The sequence below is a fragment of the Pseudophryne corroboree genome, chromosome 7 (genome assembly GCF_028390025.1).
Source record: "Pseudophryne corroboree isolate aPseCor3 chromosome 7, aPseCor3.hap2, whole genome shotgun sequence".
In the NCBI taxonomy this organism is placed as follows: domain Eukaryota; kingdom Metazoa; phylum Chordata; class Amphibia; order Anura; family Myobatrachidae; genus Pseudophryne; species Pseudophryne corroboree.
In genome coordinates this window covers 307,655,525-307,677,931 of record NC_086450.1, presented here as the reverse complement: position 1 = coordinate 307,677,931, position 22,407 = coordinate 307,655,525, and the positions used below count along the sequence as shown (strand labels likewise).

General features: G+C 43.8%; 1 protein-coding gene across 1 annotated transcript in view; it reads right to left on the bottom strand.

Annotated features, from left to right (window-relative positions):
* Positions 1 to 244: 244 nt before the first annotated feature.
* LOC134943625 (LITAF domain-containing protein-like) overlaps positions 245 to 22,407 on the bottom strand; it is a 67,664-nt gene continuing 45,501 nt past the window's right edge. Inside the window, exons 2-5 of the mRNA XM_063932366.1 lie at positions 17,670 to 17,752; positions 15,943 to 15,996; positions 2,722 to 2,881; positions 245 to 560 (exon numbers count right to left, since the gene is read on the bottom strand). Of these exons, the coding sequence (XP_063788436.1) occupies positions 452 to 560; positions 2,722 to 2,881; positions 15,943 to 15,996; positions 17,670 to 17,739 (393 nt within the window). The 5' untranslated portion in view covers positions 17,740 to 17,752 and the 3' untranslated portion in view covers positions 245 to 451. The remainder of the gene's footprint in view (positions 561 to 2,721; positions 2,882 to 15,942; positions 15,997 to 17,669; positions 17,753 to 22,407) is intronic.

Sequence of the window (22,407 nt, the reverse complement as noted above, 5' to 3'; positions counted from 1 at the left end):
TAATTACTTCTCACTCTCTTCCATATCAGTGCCCTTAATCACTGCAAAACCTTCTGTTAGGGCCAATGCAAATTCTCCTTCCCCCCCTTTTATTAACATGGCTCTACATTATTCAATGGCAAATTACCCTACAGTCTTCAAATGAAACTGTACATCCCATTCTATACTAATCTCAAGTCACTTAACAATGACATATTACACAAACTGACAAAATAATTCAAAATATTTTCATTATAAAATGAAATGATTTGAAAATGATAAATTTAATATGTACAATGAGGCACAACATTTAATGTACAGTACAAAAGTTGTAAAGCAAATGATCAGTAAACAATCTCATAATATATATATTTTTACACTTATATAACTCTTGGTGTACAAACTTCATCTTATTGTGCAAACTGTAATTATTCTGTTGCTGGACATAGCATTCCATGGTGGGAAATCCTCTTCATAGCCTTTTGTACTTAGACAGGTGATGATTGCAATTTGGGCAAAAATGGTCAACATCCTTACAGCTGTCCACACAGAAAGGAATGAGACAGCATCCCAGCCAGCACCTTCACGAGGAAAGAATATTACACCAGTCAGGAGATTAAAAAAAGAAAATCTAACCAGAACAGTGTGTTTATTGTGTTGTTTATTCACTGCTTTATGTGTATGACTTTACAGTATGTCTTTAGTGTTTTTTTTCTGTACATTTTATGTACTTCTTTTGGAACTACATGGCCTAGCAGTCTTCCTTAGCTTGTTATCACTTGTAGGTCTCCAAGTGCCAGGACATGTTGAGACTTGTAAATCAAAAATATATACAAAGTATTACTCTAGCACCCGTCACCCAAGTTACTTGAAAGCCCAATTTACCTAGGGAATACTTCCCCATTATGAATGAATTTCATATTACAGTATGTCAAGGTAGCCATCTCTCTGCCCAGCGACTTTGCACCAGCTCTACTGGTACCAAGTACCCTGCAAGCCAACCGCAGGTGCCATGAAGGTCCCGTCTGCAAGACCTGCGTACTGGCAGGTTGGCACTGCCCGCACACCTCTGGTTACAGCCCTGTCATCTCTACACCATTGTGGGACATAAATGCCTGCCATACATCTGGCACAAATGTTATTGTTACAGCTGGACATATCTTGAATTGATAGAACATATGCATATAAATTTGTTTTTTCTTGCATCTTTTGCTATGTACTTTCCAGTTGCCTGCCTCTAAACGAGCCCCAATGCAGTTATTTCCTAGTCCTTAAAGCTTTCATCTTCAGATGTGGTGTTGTAAACACTGGTCTGTGACTTAACTAACCAGATTTGGACTTATGCAGAAGCTACCAAGTACTACATAATTTTGCAAAAAACATCTGCCAATGATTACAAACAAATACATGCGTACACTTCAATACAAACTTCTGTGATTCTGGTACTTATTCAAACCTCCCAACTGTCCCGCTTTTGGTGGGACAGTCACGTTTTTCTGGGACTGTCGTGCTGTCCTGCCTGCGGGTCACAGTGTCCTCCTGTGGGTGTGGGAGGGTCAGTTGCGAGAACCTCTCTCACTCATTACTCTGCAGTGAATAGACTCTGTGTGCATGTGTCTATTCGCCGGGAGAGTGGGACAAGGGGCATGCCAACAGCTTACAGAGAGCTGAGCGTGCCCCCACAGCGGCCAAAATTGGGGCATGGCCTTGTGGGAAGTGCCACAATTGTCTTCCACACCCCCTAGCCATGACGCCATGCCCCCTAAATTGGGTGTGCACATTTGGCCCTCCTCCCAGACATCAAATGTTCGAGGGATGCTTATATCCAACCTTACCAGTGATAGCTAGGTATGGGAGGGAAGGGGCAGACTAACATCAGCTGAGTAAATAAAGGGTGTGGTCCTACAGTTGAGAACAGATGCAAGCCATGACACATATATGTCTGAGCAAGCTATATTACTTGAGGGGTCAGGGACAGCTGTCAACACCCAATGAGGGTGGTCATCAGCGTTAGCAAACTGCTGGTGGGTGGCGGATTGTGAATGCAGCACTGATACGGATAGGTGCTTTCTTCTTTGCTTGGTTTTTATTCTTTTCAGTGTGTATTTTTACCTACATGAGACCCAATTCTGCTTCATTAGAGTAGTACAGATGCTGCCACAGTCATCTCACCCGCGGCACGGCCGAACAGGCACACATGGGAGTGCTGTGCCGAGGGTGCGACTTGATACACCGGGCTGCGACTAGCCGCATCCCAATGTATTTCCTATGGCGGCATGTGCATGCACACCTGCATCATAGTATAAGGGCACACTAGCTGCGCCAGCTTTTCCGTGACTAGGACGCTGAGCTCGGCTACATCTGTAATAGCAAATGTGTATTCTTCCATTGAAATGAACGGTTAAAAAGCCATTGGCATAAACAGAGCACATATGCTACGGCATATTCTACAGTAACATGAAATATTTTGGTATCAGAAATGATGCCCAACTCAGGATTAGGCCCATTATCTATGTAGCTTTATTCTGTGCTTTTCAGCCATGCATTTAAATATTGAAGCAGATGGTTACTTTAGTTTTTTTCTGGCTATTTGATAAGCCACACCATACAAGGTGACATAAATCCATATACAATACATTATCTTGTTACAGCAATAAAGGTTTTAGCTTTTGTTTATTTACTATGAGTTTTTGGACACGTGAGAAATTAGTGGGTATAATCTGAATGGAGTTTGATGCTTACCCAAAAAGGAGCAGGAGGCCGAATATAAGCCAAGTAAGGAGGCCAGTGTTATATTCCACTCGTGTCACGATGGTCTGACGACAGACTGGACATGTGCATGATGCAGGCGTATCAGTAAATGATGCATTCAGTATCACTGTTGTTGCAGGAGCTAAAATCACTGTACGGTAAAACATGAAAAAAAAAAAAAAAAAAACAAAGCCAGAAACATTGGTTGTGTGTACTTGAAGATGGGTGAAACAGTAACCACATAGTAACATTGTATGCTATCTACATTACAATGATTTGCTGTATATATTTTTAAATACAAATCAGTTGGTATCCGATTAAAAGGATCTACAGTAGACAATCAATAGGTCAACCCCAATGGTCAACATGCAAAAGGTCGACATGACAATGATCGACACAAGTTTTTTCAACTTGTGCATCATTTACCATCCACATGGTCTATGACTGGGAATAGTAGCCTGTGCCGAGTGCGGCGGTAGCGGAGCGAGCCTGCGAGGGTACACGTTTCCACTAATTTGTCTCAGATATGGTGAAACATACAAAATGACGTGCACCAAAAAAAAAAAAATTGTCAACCATTTGTGTCAAAAATTTCCAAGTCAACCTTTTGACCCTGTTGAGCTTCTCTACTGTGTACATATTCCATGTTGACCTTTCGACCCTGTCGACCTATTGACTCTTTTTACTGAAGATCTATTGAACCACACCCGTACGATTAAATGAACAAAGTTAAGGGTAATAAAGGTATAGCAATATATATCTTGCAATGTAATATATTTATATACGTATATTATATACACAGACATTATATATTACACATTATACATACATACACATATATACAGTGTCGGACTGGGGTATGAGGGCACCGGGGGAATACAGTGCTAGGGGCCCATGTTTGGGGGCGTGGCCAGTCTCCAGAGGTAGTGTGGCCAGCCACCACAGGTGCTTACCTAACCATTAGAGAGTGCATGTCTGAGCCCCTTGATAAATATATATAGTAATTAGTGCTAGTGCATGCATGATAATGTACCGATTAATACCAGCAATGCACTGTAGAAAATACACCAGGGCCCTCATTCCGAGTTGTTCGCTCGCAAGCTGCTTTTAGCAGCTTTGCACACGCTAAGCCGCCGCCTACTGGGAGTGAATCTTAGCTTAGCAAAATTGCGAACGAAAGATTAGCTAAATTGCGAATAGACACTGCTTAGCAGTTTCTGAGTAGCTCCACACTTACTCAGCATCTGCGATCAGTTCAGTCAGTTTCGTTCCTGGTTTGACGTCACAAACACACCCAGCGTTCGGCCAGACACTCCCCCGTTTCTCCAGCCACTCCCGCGTTTTTCCCAGAAACGGTAGCGTTTTTTCGCACACACCCATAAAACGGCCAGTTTCCGCCCAGAAACACCCACTTCCTGTCAATCACATTACGATCACCAGAACGATGAAAAAACCTCATAATGCCGTGAGTAAAATACCTAACTGCATAGCAAATTTACTTGGCGCAGTCGCACTGCGGACATTGTGCATGCGCATTAGCGACTAATCGCTCCGTTGCGAGAAAAAAATAATGAGCGAACAACTCGGAATGACCCCCCATATTCCTGTGCAGTATAGGGTAATAAAATGTATCATTTACAGTATAATTAAAATGCAAAGTCCGAAACCTGATCAATAGAGGAGGGGGAGGACCCTCAGGCATTGGGCCAACCGGCAATTGCCTTATACCCCTGTGGGCCAGCCCATACAAACAGGCAGCAGCACTCTGAGACTTTAAATCATTTTCATATGTATTAAAATAGTGGTGACATACCAATATACATATATTATATCTCTCTGTCTCATATATATTTATTAATATAGTCATCAGGCGTGCGTGCATGTATGTATGTATGTATGTATGTATGTATGTATGTATGTGTGTATATATATATATATATATATATATATATATATATACATACATACATACATACATACATATACACACACAAACACGGCCAGAAGAAAGTGCCACTCCATTAAACGGCACTGAAACGTTACCTATGGAAACTCTGTGCTAAGAGTTGTTTATCCAGTTCGGTTGCCAGGAGTGCTGCTTCATCTTGCTGCATATATATATATATATATATATATATATATAAACGGGCAAAAAAGACTGCGGCACTCGGAGGCTTGATGCAAAAATTATGGTGTATTGAAAATATCACCTAAACTCCAACGTTTCGGGGTTGGCACACCCCTTTGTCAAGGATAAGCAGCAATAAAGAAAAAGAAAAAGAGCTTACCTATATACCCAAGAGAAGCCCGCCGTGTGAGAGACGCCGTCTCGGGTTCCGTTTCCGGAGCCCAGGCCCGGCGCGCACCATGTGCGTCATTGGTGTCAGGAGGTCGAGTTGTCAAGGTAACCATGACGCCCGGCAATCCTGACAGCTGACGTGAAGGAAGTAAAACAAAATAATAATAGCAGCAATACCGCTCGTGTGGAGAGACCCGGGGAGCAGGAGAGAGGAAACCTGTAAAAAAAACCTCATTGGAAACCTCTGCACGCCAGTGATAGCACTGTTGGCGCTGTGTATAAAAAATATATAGTGAACTGTCGCTGAGTGTGTCATGTGTGGGGGCCCCAACTCCATTATGGCGGACCCCTAAGCTAAGCCTGTGGAGCTAATAAAAAACGGTCATCCTGCGACAGTGAAGTGTGCTGATATTAATGGTGAACTTATTAGTCGTGTCGACAATAACACCCGACTATGGTGTTGTGAGTGAATGAAGAACTAATAAGGAAATTTGTTTTGTGTAATAGAACCCCATAGCACTGTTAAGTGCCAGAGGAGTGATGTGTGAAGGTGATATGATGTGAGCGTGAGAGGATTTGCTTGAGTGCCGAGTCTCCTCGGTTTTAATTAAATGCCAGGAGACTAGATTGAAAAGAACATACACTTGAAAAGTGATATAGCTGTAAACCTCGGTTTCAAATAATGGCAGTGAGACTATATGCGAGCTGTGTCAAGAGCAGATGACACTGGTTGGTACTTAAACGCCCTGACGGCAGAAGATTTCAATGTGGGAGGTGTCAAGGAAATAATAAGTGCAGAATAAGAGAAATGGAATGAAAGAACTGTAAATTTCAAGAAATATACAACAATTTCTTTTAGAAAAAATCCACGAACGCCACCATGGTGAGGGGGCGGCAGGTTCAAAGTCAGACCACTCTTATAGGAAGACATTCCACGGCATAATTTCGTTGAGACCGTGGGGGTTAATGGTGTTCAACCGGAAGATCCATTTGGCTTCTAACTTCAATAGGAGTCCGTCTCTGTCACCTCCTCTGCGGTTTTTGGGGATGTGGTCGATCACCATCTGTCGTAGGTCGTTTAACGAGTGGCTTTTCTCTAAGAAGTGCTTCGCCACCGGCTGGTCAGAGCCCTTACCACCGGTTGCCTGTTTAATGGCCGACCGGTGGAGGGCCATCCTCTCTCTAAGTGACCTTACCGACTTGCCCACATAAAGTAACTTACAGGGACAGCTGATTATATATACTATATGTGTCGATGTGCACGTCAGTACATGATTGATCTTATACGTGCGGTCCAAATGAGGGTGTTTAAATGACGTGCCAGTGATCATGTGTGAGCACGTAGTGCACTTGGGGCACTTGTAGCAACCCGGTGGTCGTCTAAGGAAGCTGCTGGCTTCTCCTATCTCTGGGTGGAAGTCCGTGATGTCGGCATGGACCACTTGGTCCCTAATACTCTTGCCTCGGGTGAAACACATGAGGGGCCGCTTATGGGCCAAACCTTGGAGGCTATCGTCAGTGGAAACAACTGGCCAGAGGGCTTTTACTGCCCTTGGTAAAACCGTGCTGGCCGTGTTGTGTCGACTAACAAACGGAATTATTGCCTCCTCTATCCTGTTCCGGCTTGACAAAAGGTCCCTTCTAGGCATCATCAAGACCTGTTGCTTTAAGTGGTCCAGATTGTACCCCCGGGTGACAAATTTCTGGATCATGTCATCCAGTGCCGCTTCTACCGTTGACCGGTCGCTGATGATTCTGCTGTCTTTTGTACCCACCACCTGCTTTGATGAACTCACCTGGAAAATCGAATTACAGAAGTTCACCCGCAAATTGAGGTTGGGTGAATTTTTCCAACATCAACCAACCACCTCTGTCACCAACACCACAGATCCTATACAACAACAATTCATCAGTGGAAGACACAAGTCATCCTTTGACCCCCACTCCTCAAACTCTTCGATCACCACATTCAATAGACTGTTGGATCAGTCAATCATGAAATTCCATCAAGCCGATCCACACATCAATCATAATTTATCCAGATCGGAGTAGACAGCGTTGAAAAATCTCAGTCGCTATGAGGACGTGGTCATTCGCCCCGCCGATAAGGGGGGTGGTGTGGTAGTTTTAGATCTGGCATACTACAAACAGGACATTTACAATCAATTATCTGACGAAGCGACATACGAAATATTAGCGGCAGACGACACCGCGGGATACAAAAGGGAAGTAGACGAGCTCTTAAATGAGGCCCAAGCCACAGGCACGATTTCCTCAAAATTGTGTACGTCATTAAAACAGAGTCATCCGGTAGTCCCTGTGTTCTTCACGGTCCCTAAAGTTCATAAAAACCAGGAGTTTCCTCCAGGTCGGCCCATAATATCGGCCAGAAACTCCATATTTCAGCCTATATCGATGTTCCTGGATGCCATACTTCAGCCATTGGTATCCAAACACCATAGGTACATTAAAGATACCACCCAGTTTCTGAATATGTTAGGAGCGGTAGAGCACATTCCACCAGGATCCCTCCTTTGTGTGGTGGACGTTTGTAGTCTATACACCAGTATTCCGCACAAGGAAGGACTACTAGCGATAAAAGGGTTCCTGAGTAAAGAGAAAATGGAGACCATCGATTTAGATTTGTTGGTGCGATTACTGGAATTAACCCTCCTCAGGAATTACTTTCTATTCAACGGCCGGTTTTATCGCCAAAAAACCGGGTGCGCGATGGGAAGCAACGTCTCCCCATCGGTAGCCAATATTTTTATGTTCCAAGAAGAAGAAGAGATCTTCTTCAATGTCCCAGAAATAGCCGCCAACATCCTCATGTATACTAGGTTCATAGACTACCTCTTTCTGATTTGGACAGGAACTGAACGTCAATTTCAGGACACCATGAATGCCATTAACGCCAGAAATTCATCCATTAAATATACATTTCAAGTCAGCGATAATTCGGTCAATTACCTGGACGTCAGAGTCACTCTAAAGGACAATGGCATTATCACGGGATTATACACCAAACCGACCGATAAAAACACGTTCCTGAGATCCAACAGCCACCACCCAAAATCCCTCAAAAAAGGGTTACCCAGGTCTCAGATGATTAGAGCCAGCAGAATCATCAGCGACCGGTCAACGGTAGAAGCGGCACTGGATGACATGATCCAGAAATTTGTCACCCGGGGGTACAATCTGGACCACTTAAAGCAACAGAAGAAAGAGGTCTTGATGATGCCTAGAAGGGACCTTTTGTCAAGGCAGAACAGGATAGAGGAGGCAATAATTCCGTTTGTTAGTCGACACAACACGGCCAGCACGGTTTTACCAAGGGCAGTAAAAGCCATCTGGCCAGTTGTTTCCACTGACGATAGCCTCCAAGGTTTGGCCCATAAGCGGCCCCTCATGTGTTTCACCCGCGGCAAGAGTATTAGGGACCAAGTGGTCCATGCCGACATCACTGACTTCCACCCAGAGATAGGAGAAGCCAGCAGCTTCCTTAGACGACCACCGGGTTGCTACAAGTGCCCCAAGTGCACTATGTGCTCACACATGATCACTGGCACGTCATTTAAACACCCTCATTTGGAACGCACGTATAAGATCAATCATGTACTGACGTGCACATCGACACATATAGTATATATAATCAGCTGTCCCTGTAAGTTACTTTATGTGGGCAAGTCGGTAAGGTCACTTAGAGAGAGGATGGCCCTCCACCAGTCGGCCATTAAACAGGCGACCAGTGGTAAGGGCTCTGACCAGCCGGTGGCGAAGCACTTCTTGGAGAAAAGCCACTCGTTAAACGACCTACGACAGATGGTGATCGACCACATCCCCAAAAACCGCAGAGGAGGTGACAGGGACGGACTCCTATTGAAGTTAGAAGCCAAATGGATCTTCCGGTTGAACACCATTAAACCCCACAGTCTCAACGAAATTATGCCGTGGAATGTCTTCCTATAAGAGTGGTCTGACTTTGAACCTGCCGCCCCCTCACCATGGTGGCGTTCGTGGATTTTTTCTAAAAGAAATTGTTGTATATTTCTTGAAATTTACAGTTCTTTCATTCCATTTCTCTTATTTTGCACTTATTATTTCCTTGACACCTCCCACATTGAAATCTTCTGCCGTCAGGGCGTTTAAGTACCAACCAGTGTCATCTGCTCTTGACACAGCTCGCATATAGTCTCACTGCCATTATTTGAAACCCAGGTTTACAGCTATATCACTTTTCAAGTGTATGTTCTTTTCAATCTAGTCTCCTGGCATTTAATTAAAACCGAGGAGACTCAGCACTCAAGCAAATCCTCTCACGCTCACATCATATCACCTTCACACATCACTCCTCTGGCACTTAACAGTGCTATGGGGTTCTATTACACAAAACAAATTTACTTATTAGTTCTTCATTCACTCACAACACCATAGTCGGGTGTTATTGTCGACACGACTAATAAGTTCACCATTAATATCAGCACACTTCACTGTCGCAGGATGACAGTTTTTTATTAGCTCCACAGGCTTAGCTTAGGGGTCCGCCATAATGGAGTTGGGGCCCCCACACATGACACACTCAGCGACAGTTCGCTATATATTTTTTATACACAGCGCCAACAGTGCTATCACTGGCGTGCAAAGGTTTCCAATGAGGTTTTTTTTACAGGTTTCCTCTCTCCTGCTCCCCGGGTCTCTCCACACGAGCGGTATTGCTGCTATTATTATTTTGTTTTACTTCCTTCACGTCAGCTGTCAGGATTGCCGGGCGTCATGGTTACCTTGACAACCCGACCTCCTGACACCAATGACGCACATGGTGCGCGCCGGACCTGGGCTCCGGAAACGGAACCCGAGACGGCATCTCTCACACGGCGGGCTTCTCTTGGGTATATAGGTAAGCTCTTTTTCTTTTTTGCTGCTTATCCTTGACAAAGGGGTGTGCCAACCCCGAAACGTTGGAGTTTAGGTGATATTTTCAATACACCATAATTTTTGCATCAAGCCTCCGAGTGCCGCAGTCTTTTTTGCACGTTTACATTACACGTGTTCTGGAGGCACCGGAGCCACTGAGCCCAGCAGGAGGAGTGCCGGTCCGTATACTGTTCTTTTATATATATATATATATATATATATACACACACATACATATATATATATATATCAGCAAAAAAGAGATGGTTGTACGGAGAGCGCTCTATTGTGTAAACAGTCTCTTTGTGGTTCCTTCAAGGATACTCCTAAACGAATTTGACCACGGAGTGGTGATTCTGAAAAAGACCCTCTCACCAGATTCACCCAGACAGTGATAACACTCGTTAATCCATAGCTTCCAATAAAATGTATTACATTTTTTTTTCTAAAATAGAAAACCTCTTACATCGATCTTAACAATCGTGGGGTATGATCTTAAATGGACTTGCTGTCCACCCCAGCCGGGGAGGAGCTCATATGACAGCCAGTCCGCCCACAATGTTTATCATCCAACGCGTTTCGTCTGAACAGACTTCCTCAGGGGTGGATCTTGTACTCTGGACTTTTGGACTTTGGACTTGCCTCTTGGAACATCTTTTTTGGGGACGGTGATACTTATTTGGCGGCTGGACCGGCTGGTTCCGAATCTCGCTGTCGTGAGAGTCATCTTACCCTTTTGAGAAGGTTCTATATGCCTTGTTTTATTTGAATCTATATGAGTGTAATTCTGGAATAAATCAATCTTGTTTTTATACTAACAGTGTTGCACTAAATATATCTCTCTTCATTTGAGCTACATATACTGTGGAGAAGGATGAACGTACATGTGGAGGATGATGGGCATATATAATAATTCTAGAATGTGAGTGCGACATCATACATTAAAAGTGTGTTTTCATCTAGATACAACAGTGTTGCACTAAGAATATTTTCCTCCTATTTGAGGTATTTGTCTGGAGTGAATCCCTTGAGAGGAGGACTACATTTCTGGAGGAAACCTTCTATCCCTATTAAGGGAAATAAAGAGGACTGTATTGTATTATATACCATATTTGCGCCACGGTGTCTCTCTCCTTTCTGTTGCGTGTTTTTTTATATGTAAGAACAAAAACTCTCTGACTGAAGAGAAGTAGAGGTTGGGATGGAGTCCCTATAAATCAATTAAAAGTCTCAGTATTTAACTCGATATAGCATTCAGTGCAATCTCTTTTTTGCTGACTTACTGGTTCTCGACTGGCAGGAAGACTTGTATTGGAGATTAGCAGCTGCACCTCCCCAAAGACTATTGGGTCTAAGGCGGGGATTCTACAAATAGCGCAATTTGGTTATTTTATTGTTTGAGATATATATCTCATATAATATAATATAATATAAACAGTGTTGGCAGAACACAACCATAAACTCACAAATACTGTCCCGGTGCCAGTGGTAGGTATTTTATTTTTTAATATGAACACACACACACACACACACACACACGTGCCTGACGACAATATTAAGAAATATATATCGACTTAAATAAATATCGAAATGTTGCAGTTTACCTGCCGCTTCTAGTTGTGTTTTGACCAAGTGCTGCGGGACCTTTTCGTGAATATCTACCGCTGGCACCAGAACAGTATTTGTGAGTTTATGGTTGTGCTCTGCTAACACTGTGTATATTATTTATATATATATATATATATATATATATATACACACACATACATACATACACACACGTACACTATGGGGGTTATTCAGGTTTAGCAAACCAAAAAGCACGCTAATAGCCAAAACCATGGGCCTAATTCAGATCTGATCGCAGCAGCAAATTTGTTAGCTAATGGGCAAAACCATGTGCACTGTAGGGGGACAGATATAACATTTGCAGAGAGAGTTAGTTTTGGGTGGGTAATATTGTTTCTGTGCAGGGTCAATACTGGCTGCTTTATTTTTACACTGCAATTTAGATTTCAGTTTGAACACACCCCACCCAAATCTCTGATCTGAATTACCCCCCATGTTGTACTGCAGCTGGGGCAGATTTAACTGTGCATGGAGATAGAGGGGTCTATTCATGTAGCAGAGAAAAGCCCTGTTTTGCGTTAAACAGGGCTTTTCTCTGCCTAGTGCAATTCACAGATCAGGTAACCGTGGAGACTTCCCCAGCGGCACCCCCGCTCTGTGTCTGAATCGCATCACCATACTTTTGCATGGTTAGTGCAATTCATATAGGAGCGGAAAGTTTTTGTTTTCTTAATGAATAGACCCCTTAGATTTGGGTGGGTTATATTGTTTCTGTGCACGGTAAATACTGGCTGCTTTATTTTTACACTGCAATTTAGATTTCAGTTTGAACACGCCCCACCAAATCCAAATCTCTCTGCTTTCAGTTTGCTAACAAACCTGAATAAGGCCCTATATCAAAATGTATGGAGTGTGGTTATGACTGAAACAGTGGAACTTTCATGGAACTTTTATGGCTATATTTTTGTTTTGCTGTCTTCTTTTTTTATTTGACTTTAACTAGTACTTAATAACTGCCATAACAGTTTACAGAACTATCACCGCAAATCAAAGGTTAAAGTTCAGCCTGAATTTCCTTTAGATGTATTGCTTGACAACCAAGGTAGTTGCATAGTTATGTTACAATATCACTAGAAATGTGAGTACCTGTTTACCAAAGGGTGATGTAATTGTGTTTCTGGTCATTTATATATATTAGAGATGAGCGGGTTCAGTTCTCTGAGAACTGAACCCTACCAAACATCACGTCCCGAGCCCGGATCAGAGTCCGGCTCTGGACTTCCCGCCATACTCGAAAACCAGAACGAGGCAAAACGCCATCATCCCACTGTCGGATTCTCGCGGGTTTCAAAATCCATATAAAGAGCTGCACGTCGCCACCATTTTCACTCCAGTCCTGGAGAGTGTAGCTAGAGGACGTGTCTCCTCAGTGTCTGTGCGGGAAAGTGGTATTGCGCGTGGGGTGGTGACCGGCTCTTATGTGTCATTCCAGTGCTGTGTTGTGCTGCATAAGTCCAGTGGTGGTGTTCTGTGCTGCCATAAGTTCAGTGGTGGTGTCCTGTGCTGCCATAAGTCCAGTGCTGCTGCTGTATAAGTCCAGTGCAGTGGTGCTATGATGTGCTGCATCAGTCCAGTGGTGGTGTCCTGTGCTGCCATAAGTCCAGTGCTGCTGCCGTATAAGTCCAGGGGTACTGTCGTATAAGTCCAGTCCAGTGGTGCAGCCGTATAAGTTCAGGGGTACTGCCATATAAGTCCAGTGGTACTGCCATATAAGTTCAGGTTACTGTCGTATAAGTTAAGGGGTACTGCCGTATAAGTCCAGTCCAGTGGTGCAGCCCTATAAGTTCAGGGATACTGCCGTATAAGTCCAGTGGTACTGCCGTACAAGTACAGTGGTACTGCTGTATAAGTCCCATCCAGTGATACAGCCGTATAAGTTCAGCGGTACTGTCATATAAGTTATGGGGTACTGCCGTATAAGTCCAGTGGTACTGCCATATAAGTCCAGTCCAGTGGTGCAGCCGTATAAGTTCAGGGGGATTTGCCATATAAGTCCAGTCTAGTGGTGCAGCCGTATAAGTTCAGGGGTACTGCAGTATAAGTTCAGGGGTACTGCTGTATAAGTCCAGTCCAGTAGTGCAGCCGTATAAGTTCAGGGGTACTGCAGTATAAGTTCAGGGGTACTGCTATATAAGTCCAGTCGTGCAGCCGTATAAGTTATGGGGTGCTGCCTTATAAGTCCAGTGGTACTGCCAAATAAGTTAAGGGGTACTGCTGTATAAGTCAAGGGGTACTGCCGTATAAGTCCAGTCCAGTGGTGCAGCCGTATAAGTTCAGGGGTACTGGTACTGCTGTATAAGTCCAGTCCAGTGGTGCAGCCGTATAAGTTCTGGGATACTGGTGTATAAGTCCATTGGTACTGCCGTACAAGTACAGTGGTACTGCCGTACAAGTCCAGTCCAGTGGTGCAGCCGTATAAGTTCAGGGGTACTGGTACTGCTGTATAAGTCCAGTCCAGTGGTGCAGCCGTATAAGTCCAGTGGTACTGCCGTACAAGTCCAGTGGTACTGCCATATAAGTCCAGTCAAGTTGTGCAGCCGTATAAGTTATGGGGTACTGCCATATAAGTCCACTCTAGTGTTGCAGCCGTATAAGTTCAGGGGTAATGCTGTATAAGTTCAGGGGTAATGCTGTATGAGTCCAGTCCAGTAGTGAGCCGTATAAGTTCAGGGGTACTGCCGTATAAGTCCACCAATATTGTGTATATATTACATCTGGGCAAATTCTAGCACGTCCCATGTTTTGCACATACAATTAATTTGGTGGTTCAGAATTTTTTTTTTAAATGACAGCGGCATGCAGGAGATGCTGTCGGTGGACCAAAAAAAATTGCGGGCCACTTTCGACATTCAGCCACTGCGTGACACACCTAGAAGGGTCAGGTGTTTGTGCCGCACACTTGTGTCGCTTAGCAAAGTCATCCAGCTACCTCATTGCACCTCTTTTTCTTCTTTGCATGATGTGCTGTTTGTGGCCTAGTTTTTTAAATCTTCCATCCTGTCTGACACTGCAGTGCCACTCCTAGATGAGCCAGGTGTTTGTGCCACACACTTGTGTCGCTTAGCTTAGCCATCCAAAGTCATCCAGCTACCTCCGTGCAACCTTTTGGCCAAAAAACAATATTGTGACGTATTCAGAATAGACTGGAAATGAGTGGAAATTAATGTTATTGAGGTTAATAATACTGTAGGATCAAAATTACCCCCAAATTCTGTGATTTTAGTCTCTCTCTCTCTCTCTCTCTCTCTCTCTCTCTCTATATATATATATTTATTTATTTATTTATTTTTTTCACGCTAATTATTGTGTTTTTTTTCTATTACTACAGGTTTAATGTATATTGACACTTTTATAAATAATCTTTGTGATGATGAAAATGATTATGGAACATACTGCATGCAGTTGCACACACCTTTTTCTGCACCCACGGCCGTAACTAGGCATATGCACTGTGGGCGGAGAACCAGCACCCCAACAAAGACTTGAGTACTTTCCTCTGCCTGCTGCTGGTCACTGCTACTGCTTACCAGCTGGAGTAAGGTCCCCCTTGCTTACCATGTCCTCACTGTCAGCTTCCAATGCACACGGGCCCGCCTCTGTCTGAACTATGACTCCAGTCAGTGAACGTGAAGGTGGAGGATTCAAAAGCTGCTCCAGCACCTGCCTCCAGCACAGCCTCCTGTCACTAATGAGGAAGTCCTGGTATCTAGCTTCCTGGCGCTGGCTCTCTCACTCAGGCTGACAGGCAGCGGCAGCATCCAGCCTGAGGTAAGCGGTCAGCCCGCACAGCTCCTCTGTCCACTGCAATTACCTAAGGACTTCCTTCAGTCCCGACAAGCTCCCTCTTGAAACATTGTTGCATGTATTTTAACATACCAGCAGTTCTCATGTGCATAGGAGGCTGACAGTGAGAAGGCGGAAAGCGAGGTGGACCTTGCTCCAGCAGATGGACAGCAGCAGTGATAAGGGGCAGGCAGAGTAAAGTACCCCCCCCCCCCCAAAAGCAGGCAGAGTTGAGAAGTGCACAGCAGCTGGGGGGTCGTATGAAGTGAAGGACGAGTTTTACTGTGGTGTTAATGTGTATATGCTGCTCTACTGTGCCGCGTAATGTGAATGATGGGGACTACTGTGCAGTGTAATGTGAATTGGTGCTATTCTGTGGCCACGCCTCTTTATGCACGTCTACGGCATGCACTCTAATTCGAATATGGGTGGGCACCAATTCTCTTTCTGGAACAGGGCATCAAAATGTCAAGTTACGGCACTGCCTGTACCTCACATTACTATGATGTGAATAAGTGTATATCATACTGAAAAGTGAAATATCACATTAAGTAATAGATGTACTGTACATAGTGATTGTTCTATACCTGTTGGCTGTGGCTGTGGTGTTCCATATGGTGGAGGGGGTGGATAAACTGCTCCTGCATTACATGTAGATAAAAAGACAAATATAAAAGTTTCAATAGGGTTGGAATACAGTATATCTACAAGTATGTGCACACATATTTACCAAAATATCACACTGACAACCTCAATTTAAAAAGTGATTTACTTTTAATAATAATCCCTAATTGAGAATTATTGGTCCTTCAAATTTGGAAAAGACAGTTGCTGTTACAAATTTCCGTTGAAGCAACTAGCAGCTGTCCAGTCTGAATAATAAATACAAAAGATGCAGATGGATTTGCTGAGTAGTGTGGATCACTGGCAAGTCTGATCCCCCATTTCACACTGCAGACCCGGCTCCAACCCCAGGTACTGAATACGGTTTCTACTCGTGTCAGACACAGGTTATTCCCAGGTCAACCCCATTCACAGTGCACACATGTCCACTGCCTTTGGTGCTGCCGATGCCTCCTTCTGCTGGCTGCTCAGCCGATTATGGCCAATCAGCAGCCTTTTAGTGCCATCAGGGTCAAATAACATGGGTCACGCCATTTATCCTGGTCACAACTCGGTAGTGGACCTGGGAAGCACAACCCAGGTTGTGCCTTTCACAATGAGCTAGGATCCCGGTCACCCCAACAATAACTCGGGTTATCCGCTCAGTGTGAAAGGGGTATGGTTAATGCATTTATTTTAGTTTACAGAGTTAAATAAAAATGCAAAATCATTTTTTTTGTTTTTTTTTCCTTAAGGCCACTACGTGCCTAGTGTCAGAGAGAAAATAAATAAAAAAATTCAAGGACACAGAATCTGATTCAACTTCAGTTGCAGTTTTTCTATTTTAGCAAAACTGCAGCTGCTATCAGTCATATGCCGGGGGCCGCTCAGCACAGGACAAGGCCAGGTAATGGCGGCCGGTGATGCGATCATAATTTGATTGCATCGCTGATTAAGGGAAGCCAGGCCGCTGCCATCTTCCCGCTCAGAGCGGCCATATGTGATGTCACTCGACCGTACTGAACCCGCCCCCATTTCCAAACCCCCCTGGAATGCTGCCTCGCCACCTCTGCCTGTCAATGAGGCAGAAGTGCAGAGGTGTTCACATCAATGCGATGCGATCGCGCAGATGGGGACCTGTATGCACTGGGCCTAAATAGGGCAAAACGCAATTACACCACATTAGCGCCCCATACTGAATAATGCCCACAGTGTGACGCATGAAATAAACAAAGCTCCTGGTGTTCCCAACCCATGAAGCAGTGAGCTAATCATTATTGTTGCATGTCTGTATCGCCAATGTAGCTGATTATCACTCAGCTGCCTCAACAGGATTTTCATAAATACCAGCAAAAAACTAGTTTTAATCGCTGTTATAAGAAAAGAAAATCATCAGGTTTAGCACTGTTGCTAAAAGGTTGGCAATTTATGAACAATGGGTCAGATGTAATGAAGTCAAAGTTGGTCAGAGGTGCGAGTTTCCAGCCGAACTCTGACTTTTTTTTGAAGCGGCAATAATTTACAAGGCCGGGAACCCGCACCTCTGGCCCTAGAATTTTTTTTTTGCCAGTGTTAAAACTTTTTTATGGGTGGGAAAATTTTAAACAAGCCCATTATTGCACCATCAGTCAAATTCATGTATCCAATCTCTTACATCTCTTATTAATACATTTAAAACATTAAAAATAATAAATATTTTTAAAATACCAACCTGGTTGTGGGTAATATCCCCCTGGCTGTGGGTAACCTTGGTAGCCCTTGTCTGGTTCTGGCTGATACATTATTAATATTCACCTGTAGGGAAAACAAACTTTAAATAAAGTATTGAAAAGCCATTTAAAACAAACAAGTGCAAGGTGATAAAGGCACCAGCCAATCAGATCCTAACTGTTAATTTACATATTGGAGCTGATTGGCTGGTGCCTTTATCACCTTGCACATAGCACTGGTTTATCACTTCCTTATACCTTCTCCAGGTTAATACATCTACTCCAATATCTTACAAAAAAAAAAAAAAGGGGGCTAGCAAACTCTGCTTCCCTCTGTTCCACCAAAATTAAGCAAACTTGACCTGTCAATGTTTTTTCAGCATGCGAGGGAGGGGACTATTCCAAACTGTTGTTTCTATTTCTCCCTTTTGTGACAGCCAAAATAGCTAACCAGTATGTAATTTTCATAAATTTCTATCTGAATCACCTCTAAAAAATAAAATTTTGGCATGCAGTTTTGCAAAAAACAACTGCAATTAATGTTGCGGGATTGTTTTGTTATGCTACAATTAGGAACAATTGCACAGTATTGTTTCTGTTGTGGTTATAAGAGCTTATTCAGCACGGGATGGAGATGCGTTGCGTTCGCATTCTACTGACCCGTGCTGTAGTACAGATGCGCATAGGCTGTCATATTGCCGTTGCATCCCAGAAGCAATCAACCAGCTCCTGTCATTATTCAAACACAGCTTGTAACATGGCAATTAGGAACTGATTGGTTGGTACTTTAACTCTTGCCACATTATCACTTTCTGCAAGGTTTAGTAAATATGCCCATAACCTTTTAAATCAGAACATTCATGACTTACACAGGTTCTGTGGCTGGTTCAAGTCTGCATTTCACCTCATTTTCAGCAGCTAGGAAACCTGTGTAATTCCTGAGTGTCCCAATTTAAAGGGGTAGTATGTTAAAGGGATAGCACGCAATGTAGGTGTGCACCACACTGCACAGTAGTGTCCATTATTCACATTACACAGGACAGTTGTACCCCTTAGTTGTAGATTTCTACACAGGACATGCAGACACCCTCTGAGGTTAGAGGAGAGCAAATTCCATACCCAATGAAGGGGGATCCGGATTGAAAGTCGACAGTAACTAGGTCGACAATGTATAGGTCGACCACTATTGGTCGACAGTAACTATGTCGACAGTGTCTTTAGGTCGACATGTTCTAGGTCGACAGGTCAAAAGGTCGACATGAGTTTTTCACAATTTTTTTCTTTTTTTGAACCTTTTCATACTTAACGATCCACGTGGACTACGATTGGAACGGTAATCTGTGCCGAGCGAAGCGGTAGCGGAGCGAAGGCACCATGCCCGAAGCATGGCGAGCGAAGCGAGCCATGCGAGGGGACGCGGTGCACTAATTGGGGTTCCCGGTCACTCTACGAAGAAAACGACACCAAAATAACATTAAAAACTCATGTCGACCTTTTGACCTGTCGACCTAGAACATGTCGACCTAAAGACCATGTCGACCTAGACACCCTGTCGACCTAGTTACTGTCGACCAATAGTGGTCGACCTAGACATTGTCGACCTAGTTGCTGTCGACTTTCAATACCACACCCAATGAAGGAGTGGGTATGGCTATAACTTAGCACATCAAACTAGCCCTGCCCCTATTAGGATTCTGCCAACTGTGCAGCAGAAGCAAGGACATCCAGTGATAGGTGAAACCATCGATGATTCCTTGCTATTGATAGCACCAATGGAGCCATCTATGGTCCCTATCAATGCTTAACCCTCCGATGGCCATCCCTAAGTGAGTGCTTTCCTTGCTAAGGACCTGATTCAATGTTTAATGCAAATCAGATGTTTTGCATACAACACCAATAGATAGAGATCTGTGTATGCCTATGATGTGCTCTTCATCTGTGAGATTGCTTGCAGTACCCCCAAGCCGCAGCTTGAGTGACATACTGCACGAATGACATGCTGTGGCTGCTTGGGGGCAAAATGGGGGAGTCAGCAGAGACTGTTTTTTTTTTTTAAATGGAGGAGTGTTGCCCATATTTTGAAGGTGTACCGGGGCCAGGGTTTGGGTCTTTCAACTCAGATTTCATGGACTTGGCAGAGAAGTTCCATAAGATCTTTTCTTCCGATTCTGACTATATAGTCAGAATCGGAAGAAAAGATAGTGCAGATCGCAAGGTGACAGTCACCTTGCAATCCCGATCCGATGCCGATGCGCGGCCCCGCGCGTTCGGCATCGGCCGAAAAAATAGGCTGTGCAGGCAAGTCAATCCTGACTATCTCTATAGAAGAGATAGTCAGGATTGACACTTAGCCAAAATCGCACAGAACCAGGATCGCAAGCACACTCATTATGTGCTTGCGATACTGGCTAAGTGCCGACCCGGCCCCCCGTCGCACAGTGAGAATCGGATAAGTCCGAATCTCACCGTGTGTACACACCTTTACTCATATGAGCAATGACTGCTACCGATGCTGCGTCTTCGGAAGTAGCACTCTGACCTGCAGTGATCTTTAGACGCCTCCTATGGCATTAGCATAATTTAGCAGCTGCTACTGCTTACGGTACTTAGGGCCAATGAATCTAAGTACAGAGAAGATTAACCAATGCCCCTAGTGTTGTGGAGCAGTGTAAAACCAAGACTGAATTTTGCAGGGTGAGATCTGTGAAAAGTGATAGCCGGGTAAAGGTTGCACTTTGGCAGACATTCCGTGCTGAGCAGAAGCGGACCTATTGTAGCTATTTCTTCTCTGCAATTTGACTATTGCACAAACTGAAAGCATGCAGTGTCCTAGGAAACAATATTTGAATGTTGGCAGTTATGGAAACATGATACATGATACAAACCTTTGTGCTTAGTAAATACAAAAGAAGTCTTGATGACATTTAAAAAAACAGACTACCATTCCGGCATCACACTGATGTGCCAAGCCCTCAATACTAACAATATATTTACTGACTCCATCCTCTTCAGTTTTCCTGCTGTCAAACATACTGTATAGTCATCTATATAATAAATGATTACAAAACAGATGGTGCAGACTATGACTAATGTGGCCCATACATCTGAGCTGTGATTCTTTGTTCTGCCAATGGCGTTCCGATTCATTAAACAGCGAACATTAATGATCGGTGATCCATTGGGAGCTCTGCAAAATACTGCATGTTAAAATTCCCCAACTTGCCAAGCCAGATACATTTTTGTTGGAATAGGTGAACTGAGGATTTCCAACTTTAGGGCAGATGTATTAGCCACCTGCCTGGCATGGTCGCATCAGATGCAACTACACCAGCAAGTGCTCTATCTGACCTGGTCACAGAGGTCCCTCTGCACTCCCCTCTCCACCCCAGTGTTTGCCGTGCTGCCGATCACTGCTGATCGGTCAGCACAGCAGGACCCCCCACCTGGCGGCTGCAGATAATAGCAGCCGCTGGGGAAGTGTGAATTAACCACACACACACACACACACACACCCTCCCCCCCCTGTGTACGTGGTGGCTGTCCAGGCTGTTAAAATGAAAGTCGCGACAATCACGATGTTCTGATGTTTGAAAAAACTATTTTTCTTTACAAATATATGAGAAAAAAAAATCCTTTTTTTTTTAATATCATCATTTTGGAAAAGATTAAATATATGTTATTTACCTAACTCAATCATAAAAAGACCCCGACAATTCCCAAGCATTTTTAGGGGCAAAAAAATGACACCCCTTCTCCCCCATGTATTACAGTGACAGTGTGCGTTACATTACAGGGGCGCCCTTGTCCATATCAGCGATGCCATCTAATGATAGCTGCAGGTGCCCCCGCATATCGGTTTGCTCGCAGGTTTCGTTCCCTATCTCCCCAGCAGGGACAGCGCTATCCCTGGCTGTGGAGGCATCCGGACTCCGGGCTGCACAGAAGATCTCGTGTGAGTAGCGAGATCTCTCACATGCCCAGTCAGCTGGCTGATGTGCATCGATGGAGGGGGGAGTTTTCTCTTCCCCGCTCCGGCGACAAGATATTAATATATCTTGTTTGTGTTCCTTCCTGCTTTGCCTCAGTAACGATATGTGCCGCTATAATACATCTCCCCCATTTTGCCTGATGTGTGGAATACACCCATTCTTTGTGGGTATAATTTGATGACATTTATCCCCGAATTAGATTCTCTTCTGTACCAAGCTATCCCTGCAGGATGCTACCATATATTCCCATACACTACTTTACATTTACTCTACACTCACATGAATTCTGCAAAATATGGCCATAATACTGATTTTCCAACAAACCTAATTACATAATCCAGTCTGTTGGGTTGTTGATACTTTGATATTCTATGCAGCGGCTAAGTGTTGCTCTGAAAGCACAAAGAACAACCTTTATATATTCTGGTTTACCCTTGCTTAGCTAATTATGCCTCTGTTATATATAGACTCAAGGCTAAGATTGTGTGTTTTCTCTCTATGGCAGCCAGCATATAGTGGGGATACCAGGTTATCCACATTAGGCGGAGTTACATTGCCCAAAATTGTTCTCTGCCAAGTGTATACTTATCTTTAATTACATTTGTGGTTACTAGCAGGATACAAGAAAACAAGTGGATAATCAATTGCAAAAATGTCACACCACTAATATACAGTCCAAGTAAACTTAATAGGATTTATACTGTATATGGGCTATCTGTCTACCTTCATTACACTAGTAAGTCGAGCTAAC